Raw genomic sequence first — 26,082 nt, 5'->3', positions numbered from 1 at the left:
GAGATAGGTACTGTCACTTCAATTGCTAATGTGACCTGTATTAGGCTTAAATTTGCAAAAATGTTTAGTCTGGTAATTTGAAGAAACATTCATTATCCAGACAGGCAAAAGAAACAATAGCACAATGCAACATTTGAATATAATATTAAATATGCCTCAATTATGGATAATTAATTTATATAATATTACATATCAAAATATGTAGTCCTACACCATAATTATAACAATAGCAAATCAGTATTATAATCGCAATTTTAGGAATTACAAAAATGATGATATTATGATTAATTTATGCCTAGCACTTTTGAGATGCCTTGCATACATTTAAATACATGCTTAGCTGCTACTCTTTGCCAACACTTTTCGTATTTAGTATGAAATTTATTCTCACTATCTTCAACTGCTAGTTTAAATCCAGGTCTTTATTTATGCATTAATTATTATTTATAATTGTTGCGTTTACCCTATTTAAATGCATAAGAAAGAAAAAAAGTATATAATACAATAGCCTAGTGCAGATAATATATATAAAGAAAATACCAGAACGATTTTAGATTGCATGTACTCTTTAATTGACTTTGAAATACAAAGATTTCTGAAGAAAGCATTCACAGCAGGTTGGCAGTCAGTTATCACAACACAGCAAGGTTTCAGTACAAAAATCAAGCTGATACCAGCCTTAAACTATGTTTATAATGTATTAACAGTGAGCATCAATTGGATTTGAAGGGTGTTTGATATCTTTATCAATGTTACCTCATCTGACTATATATAATAAGGATAAATTACTGTAGTAATATGGTAACTTTACCTTGATATTTTGTATCACACTAAATTTAAAAGTTCAAACATAATCATCAAATAAAGTTATTTAAAACCTACATCAGGTTATATAGCAGTTAAATAATAAAGCACCAGTTAAAACAATTGCTTTTCATGAATAAAACAATTATGCTGGATGGTTTCTGATTTTTGGGTTAGTTATAAATTCCAGTTAAATGTAATAAACATATAACCAAAAAAAAAATATAATTATACATTTTAAAATGAGGAAAGGGGAATTCTATTTTATATACAAATATATATTGTGCTATACTATCGCAAAATCGTACAGTACATATCGAAAGTAAACTAAATACATTATTCATAATATACCTGAAACTAGTAAAATAATGTAATATAGTTATTATAGTTAAATTGAATTGCCTTAGTTACACAATACTAGAATGCCATTGTATGTACTGCTCAAGCAATTTAACAAGTGAAATCTCACAATGCAATCCTGGCATTTATTCTCACAGGATCATTGGGGTCCAATACATTATAAATAATTACATAAATCATTACTGCATTATTACTTTATTATAGGCCTAGTGTATATTCAAATCACATAAGACTTCCTAAAATAGCTCTACCATGAATAAATAAGTTGTTTATATAATTAAATGACATGCAATTGTATTGCACAGTAATACATACATAATAGAATATGTAATACTATCTGTATTGATGGGTATATTGCACAGCTAAAAATATTTTAAATAATTGCTCTTAAAATGCAATTATGGCATACAAGCCTTTTAAATATTATTCTGTCATATAAGTTAACACCCTTTTAGAATAGAATGAAATCTTATAAACTCTACGCACACATACTCATAAGGAATCCATGAGTATACACTGTACATACCACACCGACACACATTATATTTTATATTTGTTAAATAATTCAGTACTGCCAATATATAATTATAAGTAAAAAATTGATTTTTTTTTAATATATGTATTTATTTTCTATAATAAGTTTGGGGAACAAGATGGTCAGTTATATATTACACTGTTTCCACCCTGTAACTATAACCAAATGCAGGCCTACATCATACATAGAAAAATGTCCTATACACTACATACAGTAGAAATCAAATTCATTTGTGCATTTGATGAGTTGGCGATGTGGCATTAAAATACAAACACTTCACTCTAACTATCTAACTTATATTTTAACACATCAAAACAAACTTACTGACTGGATGCAATATCTTAAAGCTAATGTCATTGAGAATTAATTAGCATATGTGATTAAAATGTTATATTTAAAAACATTAAATGTATTTCAATTTATAACTGTATAATGTTAAATGTCTCCTCTGTATGGGAAATTGCAATTTTTTACAAGTAATATTACATATTCAAGTTCACTGAAACAAATGTACAATATTTATCAATACAGTAATAAATCTTAATCCATTAAACTGGAAAGTTTGTTTGTGTACCATTATTATGAATTATTATTATATAATTTCTAGAGAAATACTATTCATATACATCACTTTGTATATTTAATAAAGTTATTACTTTGGTTTTAAAAAAATGATTTACAAAAAAAGGTCAAATTTCACCAAAAACCCATTGACTCACATACAATGGGCTTTCAGGTGTTTATCAGGTACATTTTTTTCCTGATCCAATTTTTGGTCAAAGTCTATTATGTGAAATTAAAATGGACAATTCAACACAAAATTATAAATTTCAGGAGGAAAAGATATCTTTAATAATTATCAGATCTTTTTTCTATGAATAAGTACAGTATAATATAAATATTAATGAAATAAGATAAGCATGCTATTTATTTTGTTGGTTATATGTTAAATGTCAACAAGAGGAAATTATTATTACATAATAGATTTTATGCAAAAATTGTACCATTCCTACATACCATATATATACAGTATAATAAATATCCAACATTCATATTTCAATTAAGTTTGTTTTCTTAAATTTGTTTTTCTGAAATCTATAACCTACAGGCAGTGGGGTTTCTCAAGTAATACCCCTATTACACTGTCAACCACTGATTTGATCTTGGAGAGACCATCTCCATTTATGTGAAGAACCTGGTTGGACCCTTTACTACAATGATTGCCGATGGTGAAAAAAAAAATTATGTACATTAGATTATTTACATAAGAAATTACAATCAAGAGTCATATAAGCAAATTAAAGAAACATTCCCTAAATTCTTTTTTTTTGTAAAAATAATGCATATAACCTGTATTACTTTAAAAACATTAAACATTTCTTAAATGTATGTTCTATGGTCAATTATGACAAAAAAGAGGAAGTAGTTGAAGTGTAGTTCATGTCAATGTTGTCTACCTAGGCTAGTATCGTAGGTTATCAGGTTATATCATGTATTTTCCCTTCATCAACATGAGTTGACAAGGTGATACAATGTTAGAAATCTTTGATCCCACCTTTAAAGACAAACAAATTATCGCAATAAGTCCACATAGGATTCATTTTTACAAAAAAATATAGTTTGTGACCTTAAAATAGACTGAAAAAATGTTGGGAATGTGTCTTTAATTCTAAATACTGTCGCCAAACTATTTATAGTGAAAAATAAATTAAAAAGATTTAGCATGGAACATGAAAATGTTAAAATTTGACATTTGGAGTTCACAAGTCGGACTGTTTTCACTGACTCAAGTTGAGTAAATCAAGGACTTTCCCGGGAAGAATTCTGCCTCGATCCAGCTCAGTTTTATTGGGCACTAGATGACTGTACATCTGTTCATGATCACAGAGTTTGACATCCCGGTGTGTTGACTTCCGAGCTCAACCGAGTGTAGTGGTGATAATGTAGAAGGGGTATTATATACGAGCTAAGAACTACAGAAATTATAGGAGTACTGTTAAATGTTATTTATGCATTAATGTTTTAACTTATACTAATTCTTTACAGATTCACAAAGTACATGAAATATTGATCTGTAATTCCAACATTCAGGCACTCAGAGAATAACATTTGTAACTTACTTATCAAAGCTTAATAAATAAATCTAATCTTTAAATAATATTATATTGCCTACATTAAAATTGCACTACAATTTCAGCCAAACAAACCTACAAATCCCTAATACATGCACAGCACATCATTATGCCAGAGGCTTACTTTAATTATTTGGTTTGTAAAATTAATTGGAAAATAGATTTAACCTACAGTAGTTAATATATTATCATCTATCTATAAATGATTTACTGGAATAAATAAAATACATTATGCATACATTTTATCAATTCAAAATTCTAACTGAATAAATGTGTTTTTCTTTTAATATAAATTTATTACTATAGTAGTTTGATATCAACAAGCACAAGATGCTTATAAATGTACTTTCTTGTGTACAGCAAATGGGTTTGTAAATAAAAAAACCAATTGATAATTTCAATAATAATATAACCACTCAAAACAAAGACATCTGAATTTATTGAATAATACTTGCATAATGTACCCATGTTTCTCTATTGCTATTTTCTATGTAATTGGATATTCAACAATTCACATTTTGATTCAATCGGACAGCAGTTATCTTTAAAATCCTTCAATATAACCATATGCCTCAAAACTACATAACATAATGTAGAGCATCCAAATCATGACAAATGTAATTGTAGTTAGCATCTTGAAGTTTTTAGGGCCTCCCAATTCACCACCGATTGAGGATACTTTGCGCCTAACCATCAGAACACTAATGACAACCAAGGCGAATAATGTAAAAAGAGTTACCGAAAAACCAAGTGAACCAGTTTCAACAGTAAATTTTCGACTATTTATTGCATGATATACTGCTGCCAATGACCAGGCAATTCCTATACCCAGGAACACGTTTACTGCATTGCTTCCAGTCACATTACCAATAGATGCATCTGCATACTTGTCACCTACAGCTGCAACTTTACTGGCAAACGTATCTAAAAAAAAGCAATATTAAACTTAAAAAGAAAGAAAAGTATTCCTTGCATGTTTTCACTCACCCATGGATCACACGTATGGTGTAAGGCTGGCTAGACACGATGATGGAAAATTTAGCAATGACATCATTGAGGACCGTTGAGAAGTTTATAGTAAATTTTTATTCTAAAAATAGACTGATGCAAAAGTTTACTAACCTGGAACACTAGTGCCGAGTGCAACAAATGATATAGCTGTTACACTGTCTTTTAATTGTATAGTACATCCAAAAGATGAAGCCAAGTCGCCTATCACACCAGTTAGAATTCCAATCATACAGATGGAAACACAGAAACATGCCCAACCACCCCAGATATCCGTTGGTGGAACAAATGCAAACAAGATTTTCCAAAATATGGTAAGGAAGTGCATTACATAATCTAAACATGATGGTAGTTTTTCCTCACTGTCATCTCCTTCTTCATCTCCTGTAAAAACAATTCAATATTCCAATAATTCTTACATAATCAATCTAAAATACAAACTTCTTGTGTCATATCTGTTGGATACATTTCCGTTTTACATCTTGTTTAATCAAAGCTAGATTAAATCAAATCAACAAACCGAAGCTACATTAACTTATTTGGTTTACTTATGTGGAATGGAAATAAGGACACGGATCCGTGCGCTTGGGTTTTTTTCCCAAAACGTCAACAAAATGTCTCCCTCTATTTGATTGTTCCTGAACCTAATCTTAAAGCCTATTTAGTTTCTACAACACGAACATTTATTTAACCATGTAAAATGTTACCTCTATTAAATTACACCTTGAAACTAATATAGATTAAAATTGGTACATATTAAGAATTGTTCAAGTTGCAATGGAACAAAGTAAGCAAGGGATTGTCTTACCAGCACTGACAGCAAGGGCTTCTGTAAACTGCTCACGCCATGATGATGTACCAACAACAAGAGATAGGTTCGCTTTCTTAATAAGTTTATCCACAGTGTTCTAAAAGCAAACAAATAATTTTGTCTACATATACAGAATACATGGAATTTCAGTCGAAATATGGTCGGCAAAAATTTGATATGATGATTTTACAACTATTTACTAAGCAGCGTTTATAATCAAAATAATAAGCAAATGATTTCTAATGATATCCACCTCTGACTTCAGTGTTGTATCAAGGCCATTTCTACTAAATAACGTACCAAAACGCTCCATAACATCATTACATTTTGGATTAATTCGTCTAATGTCCTGAATCTATGTGGTGGTATCCAGAAGCTACAAGAATGGATCATCTGTGATGCATTTCAAGCGTTCTGTCATCCTATCCTTTAGGAGATGTAGAATGTCTTGAATATATAGCGGATACTGCACCAACAGGATTGTAATTTTTTGTAACTACTGTGGAGTAGCTTTGCTTGTTTTTGTGTGTCCCACCAGAAAATTAACTATTCTCAATGTACTTATATGAAGTACAAATTACGTTAGAGTTAGGCAAACATCTGACCAATTACTCAACACCCTGATAATAGTCACACGTGTACTGAACTGTTTCTAGTCTTTTTAACAATTTCTTCACCAATATTTCTTCTCTATTCAATTTTTAAAATATAAAAAGGAGTAAAAATCGAACATACCTTAAATTCTTGGCTTTCCATTATTCTTACTTGAATTCTGGTGGTCTCTCCAAGTTGAGGTAATCCCAAATCAGCAATGCGCTGATCATCATCTGTCATATTCATTATTGCATTTTGCATATCATATTCATGATCATCAGCACCTAAAAAAAGCACAAAATATCTAGAAATAACACACACTACAGATACTATGTTCAATAGAACATGAAACCAAGTCATATGAATATTGTGAACTATGTGCATCCACCCACCAAGTCATATGAATATTGTCAACTATGTGCATCCACCCACCAAGTTTAAGTCATATGAATATTGTCAACTATGTGCATCCACCCACCAAGTTTAAGTCATATGAATATTGTCAACTATGTGCATCCACCCACCAAGTCATATGAATATTGTCAACTATGTGCATCCACCCACCAAGTCATATGAATATTGTCAACTATGTGCATCCACCCACCAAGTTTAAGTCATATGAATATTGTGAACTATGTGCATCCACCCACCAAGTTTTTTGTTAGAAATAGTTTTTTTATCTTTCTTTCAATCGTCATAATAATAATATAAATATTTAGTTTTAATTTTTTACCAAAAAAAAAAATGTTTTGATATGATTTAATACCAATCCATTTATCTGTATTTGAGTTTACGATCTATGATACACCTTAAATTATAATATCCCAACAATTTCCTAGTTTAAGAAGAACATTCTTGTTGGTATTAAAACAACAATTTTGAGGGCATTGAAATGATACTATAATAATACAATTAATAGTATAAACATAGACAAGTCAGACATGGCCACTAAAAAGACACAACTGTAGGTTTATGTTTTTCTATAATATGGTATGATTTTCTCATTCTAATCAGTCATCTTTTGCCTACTCATTATCAATTTGAATTCCAAAGACCTATGACTTTGATCATGGGACAAGTACAGTATATCAAAAACTGAATAAGTTACAGTGAGGTAGAACAGTGGAAATGCAATGAACTAATCGAGCCACTCCATCAGAAATGAACTAATCGAGCCACTCCATCAGAAATGAACTAATCGAGCCACTCCATCAGAAATTCAGAGTCAAACAGAACTACAGTATATTTCGTATGCAAAATCTGAACAATAGCGCTGATCAAACATTCTGGTTTTTATATTGCCAATATTAGTTTATTTGAATTGTTATACAGTATTAAGTTTGATTTTTGACATAGATAAACTGACATGCACATGTTAGAAAAGTTAGTACAAAAAGAGACACATACCACTACCATTACCTCTTTTGACCAGTGACGGAGTTCCCAGCTCGATAGCAAAGTCCACATTCTTTTCATACTCTTCATCATCAATAATGTTGATTTCAATGTATTTCCTAAAAGAAAAAAAAATCTTTGATAGAGTAATATTAAAATAACAGAACATTAACTAAACTAGAAGTAACTTGTAACTTATATTTTTACCTCCATCAAGGAGTTGAATCAGATACAGTAAAACCACAATTATGGAAGAGTCCATTAATATGGTTTCACATTTTAATTACACAATAAATATGTCCCTTATTCACTGTGGTTTATTTGATTACATCCCTATGTCAACAATCACATATTTTTGTAATCATGTAGGCAATAGCTGGTTCGTTAAGCGATATCTAAAGTACTTTTCAATGTTTTTTTTTCAATGTGCTGAGAAGCTTTTAAAATTAATAACAATATTACTGGTTTATTATTAGCCCTGGGAATTTATTTAATAAAATCTTCATAGAAACAATAACAAGGTATTTTACCTTGCCTTTTGGCCAAAAAACAAAACAAAAATAGCCAAACAAATACAAAGAAACAAATAAAACAGCTGGTATTGTATAGTTGCTGCATCTAATTAACTTTTTTTGGCAGAATCTATTATTTTCACCAAAAAGTTACAGTTTTTTTTGCTTTTACAATCGATCGTGGGTGCATTAACAGAAGCAAAACATCGTGGGTGCATTAACAGAAGCAAAACAAAAATATAAATCCGCGAAAACAGTTATTGTATAATAGTATTTATTTTTATTTTTTTTAAGCTATATATATGCGTGTGTGTATTTATATTTTTTTAACACATTTTTTTTTTCTCTCATTTATATGTTTTGTTGCAATGTTAAAAGTAGTTGCAGTAAATTTCCATTTTTTTATACTGTAAGGCTTATTTATTTTTACATAAAATGCAGTTTGTGACCTTAAATTAGATCGAAAAAATGTAGGCAGAGTGGGGAAAGGTCGCTATTTAGACCCAATTCTGGCTGCTAATGCTATATTGGATCCAAAGATGACAGATAATGTTCAAATTTCATATAAACATTTCCAGTAGGCCTACAACAGACCCTTTTTAATAATATTATATCAAATCAGTATCAAAAGCATCTTAAAAAATACAATACTGTTATTTGAAAAAAAAAAGTAAGAAGTAATTAAATATTAAGAATTGTTAACACAATTCAACACAAAACTCTTTTGATGATAATATTGTGATACATCCTGTTTTCCTACATTATAATTATCCTACATTATAATGTAGGAAGATCGTATTCAGCACAAGTTGTATGATTCAATAATTATGTTAATGAGGCAGCACAGGCAAGATGTTTCATAATAATTAATGTACTACAAGGATGCTATAAATCTATGAATTCATGCATGAGCAAGTAATTGAGTAATTCTGTGCCCTTTGACTTCTCCTCTTTAAAATGTCTTTCTCAAGTAAAAATACAAACTAAGGATGTAAAAAATATGAACAATTGGTTCCTGGAAACATTCAATTTTTGAAAGACAATCTTGAGTCAACATTGAGATGTATCTTGTGCCATTATAGTTAATATATAATCTAAAATTGTTTGTGCTATAGTGCTATATATGATTGATATTGAAAACCCATACAAATTCACATTATGCTTATGAAGAAGAGTATGCAAATGAAGCTTGATTAAAGCTTATTATTAGTAGAAAAAATTGTCTATCATATTCTACTACCTACTGTAGAGAAATCACATTATATAAAAAATTCCATGGCAGATATGAACTTAATACTGATTGGCTGATTAAACTCATGTGGTGTATTTATTCAGATGCCTTACATATTTGCTATATTTCTGTACAGCTCATTAGAAATTTCAATTACACTCCACTACAATAATTGCATTTGTATCTCTTTCAATTTCAAGTTTCTAAACCATTTTGTCAAAATCTGTATTCCTTTATTAAGTATACTGTAGCATGATAATAATATAAACCCTTGTGATTGGCAATCCTTTTATTGGTTATCCACATTAGCATCTCTTGCTTACTCATTTACTGTAAATTTTATACCTTTCATTATAAATTTTATTTTATTTTTTATGAGGATTTTGTGAAATAACGCAAAACTTTAAAATTGTATGTTTAAAAATAGGCAATTTGTTGCAAATTTGTGTAAAAACATGCCTATTTTGAATCTATTATATTGTAGCTCTTCAGTATCAGTTACAAAATTGTTTGGAAGACGCATGCCTACTGTAGTGTGTATTTTGCTGTTACAGTATCGACCATTTCCACACAGCAGCATTATTTGGCATCAATGCTGCCTGTTAAGACTGATTTATTTTCAATAAAATCATGTATTTTTTGCACTCGACTACACTCCCTAGAGTGTCCCTTAAAAGGGTGTCCCAAAGGAGGGGTTCTTCTACTGTATTTATATTAGGTAGTCTAATTAATTCATTAACATCATAAATTCATGTAATTAACATTATAACAAAAATATAAAACATAATAATAAATTTAGTTATTTCTAATAATCATGATTGATAATTCAATGATAAATTTAAATGATGTACTACTATAGTAATCTAATTAAACAATGCTTTCTTATATTCAAATGATATCACCAGTGAGCAATGCAAGCTACCAGCTGTTAGTGTTCAGTCTGAGCTTTATCTAAGTGTTTCTGTTACTTAACCCATATCTTGAATTCCCATCTATCTTTTTAACAGTGTATGATGTCAACTTTCCAATTCCCAGGGAAGGCTCTATCAATTTAAGTTTCAGCATTCAAACAAATTTTGCAGGAGCATGGTTTTCAGAAGCAAAGAAGAAAATAAAATGAAAGAGAGACTTCCAAAATTGGTTAAAAACATTAATTTGCGGCTTTTCTTCCGATCACTTTTCTAAAAGACCTTGTTAGAAATTTCTGTTATGCCGAGTCAGATGACGTTCTAAAAAGTGGTGGTCTAAAAATGTACATTATATATATATGATAAATGTACATTATATATATATGATAAATGTACATTATATATATATGATAAATGTACATTATATATATATGATTTTTGTTAGTTTTTCAGGACATACAGTAGTATTTAAAAAGATATAACTTGTGCACATCTCACTAAAAAGAAAGAAAAGGTAACTTACCAAACCTCGTCATTCTGAAATTCGACTTCCCCTTGGGTGTGATCAAAATCCTTTCCATTTCCCTTAGCTGTTCCTTCTATAGTTTTAAATGGCACACGAACAACACCTCTAGCACCCGATGAACGGACTACCTTAAACTGAGCAACGCCTGTAGCCTCTGAAACATTGACCTCTTTGTCTTCAAAATGAAATATACCAGCATGGTCATCATCAAGAATAGTAATCTGACATTTTGTAGGTTCTACAAGCTCAGCAGATGGTCCATATGGATTACTATCGAACATTCCCTCTGAGGTACCAACGCGAATGTTGTCTAGGTTACAAAAAAAATGTTCATCTTCTTCAAAAACATCATCATCAATGATAGTAAGATAGATGTCTTTTTGTGCTTCCCCTGGTTTAAATACTAGTGTTCCTTCAGCATAATGATAATCAGAACCTGCATTAGCAGTACCATCAGATGTTTTGTAGTCTACATAGATTGTGTTATTCATATCTCCTCCTTGTCGTACAACACTAATGCTAAAACTTCCAACATTTTCCATGACAGTGTATGATGCTGGATCAAAGAATACTCGCGTTATTGTATCTTCTTGTGCCATTTCTATCTTCACTTCTGCAATACTTGCTCTTTTATTATCAAGTGTTTTTTTTAGAATGTTTCCAGCACCACACATTTTTCTAGTAGCTTGGATGCGATAGAATGCACGGCTCTTTTGCTTTTGGTTCAACGCTTCATAGTTTGCCATTTGCTCCAAAGTTTGAAGATCAGCCTCAGGGTGTTTATGTTTAAGTTCTTGTAGTAATTTAACAAAGTTTTTTCTTTTTTCTTCCAAGTCTTTTTCAAGGGCATCATTTTCCTGTCCTTCGATTCCTAACCGTTCTGATCCATCATGATTCTTTTTCATATGATTTGTATCTGCTTCTCCCATCTCCATGTGAGATTCTCTACGAACTACCTTTTCTGCTGTATATTTCTTTCGGAGAAAACGATAGAAAAAGATTCTTTTGTCAGCAACATAAGCCCATACAACAGTCACAGGAAAGAGCATCAGTGTTAACAATGCCTCCCAGACATCCACTACATTTTTTGATATGGTATCCAATATCATATACAACCAAATGTATGCTAGAACGCTAAATGCTGCAGTAACAAAAAATACCCGCAAGTGCTTGATTTTACGAATCTCCCCATCTGGTATGACATAAACACAGATTGCTATGATGACAAATAAATTGAAAGCAGCACTTCCCACAATTGTACTAGGACCTAAATCACCAGCCTCAAATTTATTTCCACAAATCTCTATAACAGAAAGCAAAATCTCAGGTGCTGATGATCCAAGTGCCATTAATGTCAGATTAGAAACTGTCTCATTCCAAATGCGAACACTTACAATCACTTCATCGCCATTTGGTCGAATTACTTTAACTTCCTTCTCTTTAGATGTAATAACCTCAATTGCAGACATAAACCTATCTGCGATTATAGATACTCCTAAAAACATAAAGATAAGTCCTAAGAAGTAAACAATGGCACGCCCAACTTTATCTGATAGGGCTACATCTGTTGGATTCCACATTGGAAGAAAGACACCATCTTTACAAACAACCTTGTTAGTATCTGTTGTTGAATTGTCATTAGTATTTTCTGTACTTTGTGCATCAATTTTAACCACTTGCAATAAACATAATATTAATAATGAAGTCCTCAAAGCTGTTTCTCTTGAGAGTCCAAAAAAAGCTGGAAAAGACATATCTATTGCCATCTTAATACTGGAATGCTGAAAACTGTATTTTGTATGAGAAAAAGCTAACACAATAAAACAGATAAATGTTTGTTCAATTAAGGCATCTTTTTTTATAGATCCTATTTATGTGTGTTAAGAAAGATGACATCTGTTTGGCAGTTTTGGAATCAATGTTTCCTTAACCCATTTACCTGTAAAGAAAAATATGATAATTTAATACTAGATTGGGCAACATTATTTTTAGCGTGTTGACTTTATTATGGAGGTTAGTCACCAAAATTGACTTTGTTATTGTTGAGGAGTTTTTTTCATTCTCTTTGATGTTCCAATTCACCTTTTAAAAAAAAATTAGGCCAAAAAAAGCCTTAAAAAATAGCTTATCAGAAAATAATAATTATAAATTACACAGGCACAATTGATGGTCAGGTTTACAGCATTTAAACACCATAAACATTTTGTTGAATTGCTGAATTTAAAGAAGTTTAATGCCAGGTTAAAGACACTTTCCTTGCAATTTTTGATGTTTTGTAAAATTAATGTATACTTTAAGAACATAAAAGAAAAAGGTATACAAGTTATGTTCACGATCAAATTTTTCAATTACGAATAACCTGGGGGATTGGGGTTCGCTGTCGATTAATGGGGGTTCTCTGTCGATTAAAGGGGAGGGGGAGGGGGGGCGGAACTCTAACCATAAAGGATTTACAAACAAACTATATAGAAACTGTAATTCATTAATGAAAACATGAAATATTGATCTTCCCGAAAATTAAATAACGATTGCATCCGTAAAAAAATAGAGCATAATGAATCATTTTGCAGAGATGACAAAAGTGGTGACCAACAAAAATAACATAACGTTATCAGAGGATTTGAGAACACTAAAAATCGTAATAGCTGAAAGCAAAACACAGTGTAGTAGGAACAGTGTGCAAAGCTTACTCTGCGAACAAACAGTAGTGGTACATGTACATAGCGTACGTATGCTACGCGAACATCTTAAAAAAAATGTTGAAATTCTCAAAATAGCCTGAAACGTTCTTGAAATTGTGTAAAAATTGATATTTTTTAGCGTGTGTGCGCACATAATTTTTTTAAGGACACTCCCAGATGGGGGGAAATGATACTCTTGTACATAAAATTCATGATAAATAGCAGTGGCGGATCCAGGATTTTTAAAGCGAAAAAAACGAAAAAAGCCCCATGTGGAGAAGCGCAAAGTATATATGTGGAAGACAATATGGATGGATGGGTGTCGTGTAAATAACTGATTCTAAAAAGGGAAAAAAAGAAATTCATACAGGCTTCTATTTTCCTTTTGTAAGCACAAAACCTTTATTATTTACCAATAATTAGTTTTACTAAATGTTATCAATACAATACTTTATTCTGTCCAATATACATGAAATACATATGGAAAATTGATTGGTTCCAGTGTTAATAAATAATTACATATACAAAATTGACCATTCATACATTATACATTATTCAACATTCATACATTGATCACACATTTAAACTGGTCATTGAGCGCCCCAATGGCTGATGGGGAAAAAACTGTTTCTAGCCTAGCAGCGTTTTTTGTTTACTGTATTACAAAAATATCTTTGTGGTACCAAAAAATAATGAAAATTCTAATTCAAACTGTGCTGTTTAAATATTTCTTGACAATAGAAAAAACGTATATACATACTGTACGATATATATATACATATATATAACGTATATACATACTGTACGATATATATATACATATATATAACGTATATACATACTGTACGATATATATATACATATATATAACGTATATACACACTGTACAATATATATATACATATATATAACGTATATACATACTGTACGATATATATATATATATATATAACGTATATACATACTGTACGATTAAATACAAATTATTGTAATTAAAATAGTAATTGTAATATGTCCTTATTTAATGTACAGTACTGTACGAGTACTTTTCATGCAACAAAAATGAAACTAAAATATCATCTTTGATCACATCACAAGTAATCTTTAATTTAAAAAATCATATTAATTTAAAATTTAATTATTAACACAGTCTGTTTTAGCAAAATGATAATACCATATATGATGAAAATATAGAAGATAGTAACAGCAAATTGTATGAAAAATAAGTATACCCACCATACATCTATGAATAGAAAATGTAAATGAAGCATAGAGATACAGCTATGAGCAAATGACTCTAAATACCAAGTGGCACGAGAAGTGAATTCAGTGTTATTTTGACATTGATGGCATTGCTCCAATGTAACATGCAAGCAGATTGGCCTACACAGCTGTTGGCTCTCCACTGCGGTTTTAATCATTGTAATTTGCATGAAACACTACAGCAAGCCTTGTTATGGTCAGAAACAGCAGTGCTTTGCAAACAATTAAGCTCAATAGATTTTACATGTTCTCAGTTTTCATCTCATTATAATAAATTATGATGGTAGATATTGTATAATGTGAATACAACAAAATTAAAGATATTCCTATATTTCAATAAATGTTAGTGTAGGTTCTAAATTTAGTGTTGATATTTCAAAAGTTGTATTCGATATTCCGATTTTGATATATTCGATTATTTTACAATATCTTTCAATGAATTTTTATTGATATATGAATAAATCTATTATTTGATATTAGATTAGATATTTTTGTTTGCAAATATTTTATTAATACTCCTAAATTTGAGAAATATCAATGTTGCAATACAAGAATGGTAATGTTTGTTAATATAGTCACATTTGTAAAAGAAATCAATAAGGGTTTTTAAAACACCAAAATCAATCATTTTATGTATTACAGTATTTAAGCAAATGGTTTTTAACGTTGCAACATATAAATGAGAGGAAATTAAAAAATATAATATTATAAGAGAGTATGATAATAAAGACAATAAGACAAAAAAAAAATCAATACGGTACAATTATTTTATTTTTGATTGATATGATATTAGTAGTATTAGTATTTAATTTACATAAATCAAATTAGTATCAATTTCCATATTTTATTATAGATCAGAGTTTTTCATAGATTACGAATCTAGTAATCGATTTAAGTAGGATACATTTGAGATATAAGGGGTCGAAGGTCAAAACTAACCAATTATAAACATTTATCAGATTAAATATATATGTAAATCAAAAGGCAAATTACTTTAAAAAATGCCAATGTGGGTATAAGTAGGATTCTGGGTCAGTTTGCCAACAATGGAAACAACCATTGATATGCTAGATCGCGACATATAAAACTCAGACTGCCGACTCTAATACAGACGTACTTATAATATTTCATTCTACGATATGTATAACATTTATTGTTTCAGTTAATAAAGTATAGTACCTAAACATATCTTGGTATGGTATTTTGTAATGTCTTTTTTTTCATCTAAAAACCATGTCAAATTCATACGCCTCCATCTAAAGTTGTTATCAATGATGGGCACAACTATACTTGACTACATATATTCTATCATGTCTGTATTTGTTCGCTCTATTTAGAGTGCGTTCATTTTGACAATTTTCAGTTTTTTACGACGAAGATTATATATTCGATAACCATCCATGGGCACATACCCTGTAGTAGTATTAATTTCCATTAATAAAATATTTTATCTCGACATTATGTTGCTATACATTTTATAATTACACAAATTCTAATATCAATATTTCTTCAAAGTAAGCTACTATAGTATGAATACTAAATGAGATTGGAGAAAATTAGAGTCCAAAATGAATACTGAAGCTGTAAAATGTACATATTCAAAAATATTGATTCAACTCAATTTTGAATGAAAAATGCATGAGCATCATTGATCTTTCTGACAAATCTTGAAAAATCAATCTTATCATGGCATGTCAAAGTTGAAATAAATCTTAGTGAATATAATCAGGATAGAGAGCCAAGGTATCATTTAAAAAGGAGCAATCAGAGATTGCATACCTCTGTCATGGGTTGACCTCTAAAATTAAAAATGATTAAGCCCCGTTTTTAATTAACATTGTTGAAAACACTATTAAGTGTAGGCAAAACAAGGAGTTGTCTAGTAACTAACATGATGTAGTTTTAAGATGGGGACACAAAAAGTTCAATTTGGCCTAGGTGGTCAAGAATTGGGATCCTGGTCCGAATTTCCTCCATTTTTAATTTAATCATTTCAGTGGTGTCTTTATTTTATGTTATTCTACTAACAGACAAACTAATAAACTAACGAACAAATATCAAATTATAACCTTTTTGTCTTTATTTTTATGTTATTTTGCTAACAGACAAACTAATAAACAAATATCAAAATATAACCTTTTTGTCTTTATTTTTTATGTTATTTTGCTAACTGACAAACTAATAAACAAATATCAAAATATAACCTTTTTGTCTTTATTTCTGATGTTATTCTGCTATTCAGACAAACTAACCAACAAATATCAAAATATAACCGTTTTGTCTTTATTTCTGATGTTATTCTGCCAATAGACAAACTAATAAACTAACCAACAAATATCAAATTTCAAAATATAACCTGTTTGGCGGTGGCAATAAAATTAAGAACTGATTACACTTGTTTGTACTGTAATTGTCTTTCAATGTCATAAAGTGTGGCATTATTTACTTGTACTACAGTCAGGGCATACTTGATATTGATACTTTTGTGTACATCATAAATTGACAATAAAGTTAAAACTAATGCTATTAACAAACTGAATACAGGTATGTACTAAATTTGAGGAAGATTTACAAGGTGTTGGCATGCAAGTTCTTTTGCACAATAACATTGACATGCACAAATAGTAGTTCTGCCGAATATTTAGCTTCAACATTTATAATGGCTCCATTTATATATTTTATTTTTAATTGAATGTTCAACTATATCAGACATTTTCTATAAACAACTAAATTTGAACTTGTACGTTAACGTAATTTGTGAATGGAAATTGGATATGTTGTATATCCTATACTGTATTAACCTGAAGTATGTGTATAAATGCTGAATTTGTATGTATTTGTAATTAGTATGTATGTCATATACATAGTTTATGCAGTTTGGCATCGTGAAATTACCTTATACTATAAGTTATAGTAAATGTACAGTAGTCGATAAATCTTGGAATGTTCAATGACTCAGGTAAAAACCTCACAGAAGGACTTTCTGGCCCATGGGAGTTTTTGCCAATTTTTGGAGGTCGGTTATTGTATAATTATTAAAATGCTTGCTATTCGTAAAAATAAACCAAATAATTTTCTCAGTGTCGTAGGGCTGGCTGGGGGCCCCCAGTGGTCAAAGGCCCCGGAAGCTCCAGCCTTTCTTCAGAAATACAGGCAGAGTCTTACAGAGGAGAATAACGCCTCATAACTACGTATTGGTCCCTGGATGTAGCATGAACCAGATATCAACGCCCGTAAGCTGGGCCAAATTCTAAAAAATACAGTACAGTTATAACTTTAAAAAATACGTACAAAGTGACACCGCCAGAGACCATATCACTAGTAACCAACTTTAAAGTACAACTTACCAAAGGCAAAAATGCATGCCCAGCCTATGGCCAGCCAAAGGCAAAACGGTATAAACAAATAGCTTTCGCTAGTCAATGGTTTGCACCTGATTAACAAATATAATACTGTTCAGTGCAAACCATTTTTGATAATATAATTATACGTGTGATACCTTGATAATAGCGTTATGTTATTTTTGTTCTTTACGCTTGGCTGGTCACCGTATTTGTCATCTCTTACAAGAAGGTAGTACTGTCAATGCAGTTATTGATACCGGCGCAACTATAATGAACATGAAGACATATAATTAATAAGCGCCTGCAAAACAAACCACAGCTACATAGTGAAAAAGTACCAAAGGTGTGCTTAACTGGAACCTTCACACAATTAACGTAACCTATAAATAAAACGAACAGCGTCATTCAGCATAGCAGAAACAGGAATCGAAACACTACTACTATACTACTACTATTCAGCAATTTAATGAGTTCTATTTGACCGTTCGGATATGAAATTCAGTAAAGGTACACTTATGTCAACACGGAACTCAACTCAACTGTGTCAACATAAGCGCTCCGGCCCACAAGTCAAGAATGCAATGTATCGAGACATAATTTTTAAAAACTTATGAAGAATGAGCCTTTTTAGGAGCGGCGTACGAAAAAAGAGCTTGAGTTGGGTCAAAATCCCTGACTGAGCATCATGCATGGCCGGATGCTTGTATTTATGGATGTAGGCTAATCTTTTAAAAGAATATAAAGTATAGGTATTCTATTTCTAGTAAAAATGTCTCGATTTTTAACACGGTGTGTCCGCCGGAAATACCGCCGACCAGGCCTCCGTGCGATACCTTGATAATAGCGTTATGTTATTTTTGTTCTTTACGCTTGGCTGGTCACCGTATTTGTCATCTCTTACTGCTGCACAAGAAGATGGCTGCGTGTTGCTGCTGTATTATAATCTATAAAGCCTAAGCCTTACGGTACAATAAATAATCAGGAGAGTGCAATTTCACTTCTCCAGCAATATATTACAAACCTGAATTATACCGTATGCAAAGAACACAACGATTTCCTCCTTGTACTGTATTTTACAAAACCAACAACTACACTCGATCCTAACTAGTCTTCGTCATCGCTAGCATAATTTTTAATAAGATACTACTGCAGTGTGTGTACATTAATATTTAATTCTAGAAAATATTATAATTACTTTCTACAGTATAGTATGGAACGCCGTTACTGACTTCTTCGACAATGCATTGCGTATCAACAATATTAAAATACAGTAGAGATTATCTTAGTTCTAATAAAGATCCCTTTTATATAAGGAATATATTTATTAAAGAGATACAGTAGAACTCTTCTTTTTAGGACACTTTTTCTCTTGAAACGCGGGGCAATTATGTGTATGTTTTTCACTTTCAACCATACCATAGAGATAATATTAAGAAGGTGAAGACTAGAGGGCGTACTAGGTGGGAGTGAAGGTGGATCTTCTTATAGAGAAGTTCTCTACAAGATCTTCTCTAACGAAATGTCTCTGGGCTGTTGAGTGCATTATAAATAAGGGCAACCGCGCATCTGCAAATCAATACTTGAAATGTTAATAGTTTTAATAGAATGTATTATGGCGCTCAATTTTCCTCCCATCAATTAAAGGGGGATTCTGTGTTAAAATTGCTTTTAAATATCGTTTATTTACTACATAAAAACTATTATTACAATATAGACATGTCAAAATGATAAAGTAATAACGAGAAATTTATAAAAATAAAATTTCATAATCATATATTTTTCATGAGACTTCTTTTTTCATCAGCTTAGAAGCTCATTGGCTTTACTCATTATTATTCATGAGATCAAGTTGATTCTTCCAAACTCACGTCGGCGCGTATATAGGCCTATATATATATAAATATGTAACGGTACAGTTTAGTAGGTCTATATGTATTTATTAACACTAACAGTAAACCGCTTTTATTGTTGGCAATGCTTTTAGAAGTCATTTCATTAAATTAACACTTTAAATTGACATGTCTTGGTATTTAGGAAGACCCGTTAAAACCGACGATTTTGGGGCTAACCTACCGCATAGAAAGAAAAACCCTGAACATTGCTTCCTATGCCTATCCTAACTAACACTTTAAATAATTAGTTCCTAAGTATATTATATTAGTATACTCACCATCGCCTTTGAGTACAAGGGTTAGGCCGGTGGATTACTATAAAAACCATCGTCTTTATTCACCTAAAATCACCGCGATCGTATTAAACAAGTGTTTAGTTCAATTCTATATGGTTGAATGATTCCAGAGCATCATACTTCATGTTTCTAGCTACTCTTTCGGGTCAATAGACAAGTCTGACAAAGCGCGAACATTTCTAGTAATAAATCGTAAAAAATGTTGAATTTATTTATTGTTTCTTTTGCCTACATGGATAATCAAGTGTTTCTTCAAAATACCAGACTAAACATTTTTGCAAATTTAAGCCTAATACAGGTCAAATTAACAATTGAAGTGACAGTACCTATCTTTTGTATGTTAACAACAGTGAAATGAAGTAGATTTTGCTAAGCACACGTGACGTCACAGCGATATCGCCGCACGGCGAGCATGTGCGACGATATCGTAAATCTCGTGATTATTCTGAAATCTATATACATCTCGAATACGTTGTTAAAATATGGTTCTCTGTCAAGTTGTTTTTTAATATTTCTTATTCCTATTATGTGTTCCCCTATGTTATGCTTCCAAAGTTGAAGGAAGGTCTTGTGAAGAACCAATATGGCTCATCTTTATTTGTGAAGTTTCATCAAATCTGTGCAGAAACTTCTTTGTTCCACAAGGAAGACTAAAAAACCTTTTTTCATTTTACACACCTTTATTATATTTTATGTGCATCAGTCTAACAATCCAAATAATGGTACAAAATAACAATGTATATTAAGAAAAATAAAAGATGGCAAGAGTTGTAAACGTCTTACTGTAGATGTTTATACTTAAGCATTATAAATACTTCAATTATGGAGTAAAAAATAAGTATGTACATAATGATTCAATATAAATAATAATAATTAAGGTATTGTAAGTACATAACTGTACTGTAAATCAGATTTAAGTAATAATTTAGTAATAATAAACTTTGTATACAATGTTAATTAACAATAAACCTTAAAACATTACAATAATTCCCATAGTATAATGTAATTAAAACATCCACACATTTCCATGTTTTTGGAAATTTTACTAAACCTAGTCACAGATAATTATTATATTGCCTTAGCCAAATTAGTGTTGCAAACAACTTGGTTTGAATATGTCAAATGTATTAGTTAGTAGTCAAAATGTAATTAAAACTGAGGGATTTACTGTAATAGGATGGTTTTGCAGTATACTACTAACAGGTTTATGAATAATTGCCTTTTGAACCATAACATAAAGGAAACCTTAACAATTCACTAAAAATAAGTATGTACTAGTATTGTAATATTATCAAAAATACAAAATAAAAACATGGCTCAGTTCATTTTACGTTTTGAATAAAATTCATGATGATGAAAATTCATTAAATTCAATATTATCATTTTCATTTTCCCATCAAATAAATATATGTATTATTTCTTATAATAAACATTTATGGATATATTCTGCATGGTAGATTATATTCCCCACTGTATTGCACTAGAGTATACAGTAGCACAGTGCACACATTATTTGATTCCAGAATTATAGTTCAAAATCAAAATACTTTAAGGTTTTCAAACAACAATATAAACATTGTACAAACATTGTAAATTACAGTTAATTACACACAGACTTGCATAGTATCTGTTCTTATCTTTGAAGTAAATATACTTAAGAGTTGTTATCTGTATTTGCTGTAAAGCACCCAATGTAAAGAGTTGCACCAAGCATGGAGGGATTCCTCCATGCACCAAGTTACGAAATACATTTTATTCTGTCTTATTGTTCTGGAGTTACCATAATACTAATACATTTTCTATCTGTAAGCTTATGGTGGAATATAGATTCTCTGACCATTGAATAATAATAATTTATGTAGTGCATATGGTAATTTAAAATTACAATGTTTACTGATATTGAATGTTGATATAAAGTTGGCAGTACACCACATACAGCTTTAGTTCTAACAAGACTACATACATGGTGTACTGCACATCCTATATAAACAGATAATGAATGTTTACATATGAATTTTGATCTTGCTTTACATTTATATGGATACCCACAGCATTGTCATTTTTTCACTAATTTGCCTTTAGATTTATAGGTAACTGCTATACAAAGCATTTCATTTTCTTGGCAAACAAAAAGTATAATATTTTAATCGGTATATTTGTATCAAAAGATTATTGAATTATTTGTAGGCCTGGTTTCGTGTGCTGTACCTCTCTGGCTAAACTCGTGATCAAAAATCAGTCAAACTTGTGTGTTATGTAACGTATGTAAGTTCAGCCTCTGAACACAAAGTCAAATCCCCTCCTCCATCTCTGGGTACTGTAGGTTTGGAAGACATGCAACACAAAGCTGTATACATGTAGACTTTGCTATAAAACTCCTGTTTCTTGCATTAGCATCTGGAAGTGGCCAGGCATATAAAGGAATGTAGAATAAGTGGCTGTCATCAAAACAAAAACTATCACAAAATCTAAACACATTATAAGTTAAGGCTTGAAACAGTTTGAATTGGTTTGTACATCTCTTTTTCTGCACATAAGTAGTAAGTATCAAACCAGTATTTCGTGTTTATTAAGTGATTTATTTGGAATACAAATTTGCTAAGCCCAGCCAACAACAAACTGAATTTTAATTTTGTTAAAAAACATATGTATATCGAAATTATTATTCTAATAAGAAATATTTTTTTTAGAAACTTTTTTCCTTAAAAAAAATAGGCAAACAACTATACATGAAAAACATAACCCTAACCTAAAATTATCACTATCTAAAAAAAGTGTACGATTTAATGCGAACTGCGCTTAAAAAGCGTCCAGGGTGATACTGTAGCGTTAGAAATAAAGGTTGTAATGTTATTTAAAATTGTTTTTCTTCTTCTTTACAGCGAACCTTCACTTCTAGCTGATGTGTAGGCTGCTTCATGAGAGTGAGATGGTAGCCATAGGAGCTCATTTTAAGAGAAGATAAGATCCGAAGACAGTCACCCCATGCAGTCATTGAATGGAAACTGTGGCGAGTACATAAAAGGTGCACGAAATACAAGATCATTGCTGTTAGCATCAAGCTGTGTCATCAGCTGAATCTCACGTAATCCTTAGTATCTAAATCGAGATGTGTCTAATACAAAATAGTAGTGCAATATTAACTATGCCACGTAAACCTATAATTTATTTTAAGCACTTACTATAATTGTGATTTACTGTTGTAAGCTATCTTGTTTCAAAGTTAGTTCTATAATTACAATCTAACTTCATGTAATAAGACAAAATTATTTGATGTGATTATTATTATTATTGATTACTGAAACCTCTTGTAGATTTATATTAAATGAATTAATGATAACATTTGTTTTGTTTCATAATACAAAATAAATCATTTGTTTATAATTAAACACTTATTTTATACTGTGTAATATTTAATTTTACCATGTGAAATAAAATAATGATGTTTTAATATTTAAGCCATGATCACAATTATGTTTAAGAATCTGAATTTTATAATAAACATTTTGAATAAAATGCGTATTGTTTACAGTTTCTGTGTGCATTGTTTGTAATTAAATAAAGTTGATATTGTTGTGTTGAGGTTGTGTGTTAATGCTAACGCCGTAAATGCCAAGTCACATGTTTTAAATAATTAATTGCGAACATGACATACTGGAACAAAACCATTACATTTGTTAGAAATAGTGTTAACAATTTGTTACTGGTAACATCTCTTTAATCAAAAAATAAATATATATCATACAAAAGTACATTTTAAAAAGTATCACGGCCTAGGCCTATATTACAAATTAGGCTCTTCATAATAAAAAATATTAATATAAATAATAATACAACTGTTGATCAGAATTGAATTTAATAAATATAATACTAGGCTAGGACAGGCTAGTCAATCCAATCAGCGGCCAATCAATGATATTTTAAACATTTACTGCATTTTGACTATACTATTATCATCATTATACTATAGGCCTAGGCTAGGCCCTCTATCTAGGCCTAAGCTCCTACTACTACTACTGAGTACTACCAGTATTAGTAATAGGCCTAGCTAGGCTATAGTTTACATTTTAATATTTAATAATTCACATACTTCATATGCATTTCAATCTAAAAGGTTGATCTAGCCTGGCTAGTATAGCAGTAGTACTACCTAGTAGTAGGCTTAGAGCTCTAGCTAGCAGATCTAGGCTGGGCCTAGGCTAGATAGAGAGGCCTCATCATGCAAAAAGGATACTAAATATGGCCTGTTCCCATGGTTCCAGCATGTTGAGAGAAAAGAAACATAAGTAGTTTATCCACAGCCAACGGAGTTTATTAACTTGTCTACCTATAAAACCGGGATTCTCGGATTTATTCATTATTATTTTAATAACAATTGATCCGACCACAGCATACAAATTACAATCTACGTATCACACCAGAGTCAACAAACGGATAATCACGGTTTGACATCGACTACACACCCTACACTCGGCCTCGTACGATCCGATTAGAGAGACGACTAATCAACAACGTGCGGAAGGGAGCCACATACGTCGGGAAGTTCACACTATTCTAAACAACACCAGTGAGCTGGGGCTTTCCCGTGATTACGCTTGCTTCATCCGTTATTCACCATGATTCACTTTATTTATTTGAAATTACACCTTTAGCACACTTAGAACAATATAGCTCAAAAGAACAATATAAGATATAACAATTAATTAATTTACATACAGAAAAGTATAAGGGCAAAAAGAAGTATCAACCCTACCCTGTCCCCACCCAACCAATTTTAATCGATATAATAACAGTAGATCATTACTTAGTTAATTAAGTAGATTTTGTGATGCACCTGTGACGTCACAGCAATTTACGACAACGGCTGTACGGCGAGCGCGTGCGGCGATATCCTTAATCTCGCGATGGTTCTGAAATCATATGTGTACCAGTGGCGGATCTAGAGGGGTGAATAGGGTGGCTAGCCACCCCCATTAATTCTCCAAAAAAAAGAAACATGCAAGCAACCCGCGACCGTCGCTAGTTAGACGTGGATTCGACGCACCTGACTCTTTTAATTAAGAAGAGTAGGCTAGCCTAGAGCTAGGGTTAACATACTTTAAAAAGAAAACGTGATTTAAAATCTTCGGAAAATACCCACAACTGAGTTATTTTCAAAACACACGAAGTCCTAACTACCAGTGTCATGTTTGTCTAGCTCGCTCCTCGTGTGAATGCTGACGTCATTTCTCTCCAAAAATTCCCCATTTTCAGTTATAACGTTAATTACCGCCCTGGTCCGTGTGTGTGCAAGCGTTAGCGTGGTATATTTACAGAGTGGAGTGTAATATCGTGAACTTTTTTCTCGCGTATGAATGTTTTTTATATAATAATGGTATGCAGTATAAACGATAAAAATAAACTAGAAATATGGTATTCTTTTATTATTTCATATAATAAACATGAAATGTCTTGTATGTACACGGCCGAAAAAAAGTGTATGGCGTATTTGGCGTTTTATTGATTTGTGTTATAGACACGGCGATTACTGCAATCATTGTATACTAAATTACATTGAGTTATTCACCCGGCTGTAGAGTATATATCTGAGGTTAACAGACCACCAAAACACAGTACACTAACACATGTACTATCGAGGCATTTTCGGAGTACCGCATTTACCAAATGTTCATTTCGTTTGAAGTGTTTTTCGATCAAAGTTTATTATTAGTTCGTCGAAAAAGATACGTACAGTATTTAGGAAGGATTTAATTAAATTTACATTATGTAACATTTGTTATTAAATGTGAT

The 26,082-nt window shown here is 31.1% G+C and overlaps 1 protein-coding gene across 2 annotated transcripts; it reads right to left on the bottom strand.

Annotated features, from left to right (window-relative positions):
- Positions 1-548: 548 nt before the first annotated feature.
- On the bottom strand, positions 549-15,002 carry LOC144852711 (sodium/calcium exchanger 1-like). 2 transcript variants are annotated; one of them, XM_078710664.1, is made up of 7 exons: positions 14,734-15,002; positions 10,814-12,755; positions 7,664-7,758; positions 6,386-6,528; positions 5,648-5,747; positions 4,954-5,223; positions 549-4,755 (listed from the first exon to the last, which is right to left on the bottom strand). In XM_078710664.1, the coding sequence occupies exons 2-7, from the start codon at positions 12,580-12,582 to the stop codon at positions 4,376-4,378; spliced, it is 2,757 nt and encodes a 918-aa protein (XP_078566790.1). In that variant the 5' UTR covers positions 12,583-12,755; positions 14,734-15,002; the 3' UTR covers positions 549-4,375. The 2 variants fall into 2 exon arrangements, with proteins under 2 accessions (XP_078566790.1, XP_078566789.1); XM_078710663.1 differs by having other exon boundaries at positions 7,652-7,758; positions 14,734-15,001.
- Between the last annotated feature and the right edge of the window lie 11,080 nt (positions 15,003-26,082).

The sequence above is a fragment of the Antedon bifida genome, chromosome 9, assembly GCF_963402885.1.
Source record: "Antedon bifida chromosome 9, ecAntBifi1.1, whole genome shotgun sequence".
In the NCBI taxonomy this organism is placed as follows: Eukaryota; Metazoa; Echinodermata; class Crinoidea; order Comatulida; family Antedonidae; genus Antedon; species Antedon bifida.
The sequence above is the reverse complement of the archived record's forward strand: the minus strand, read 5'-3'. Positions and strand labels throughout refer to the sequence as shown.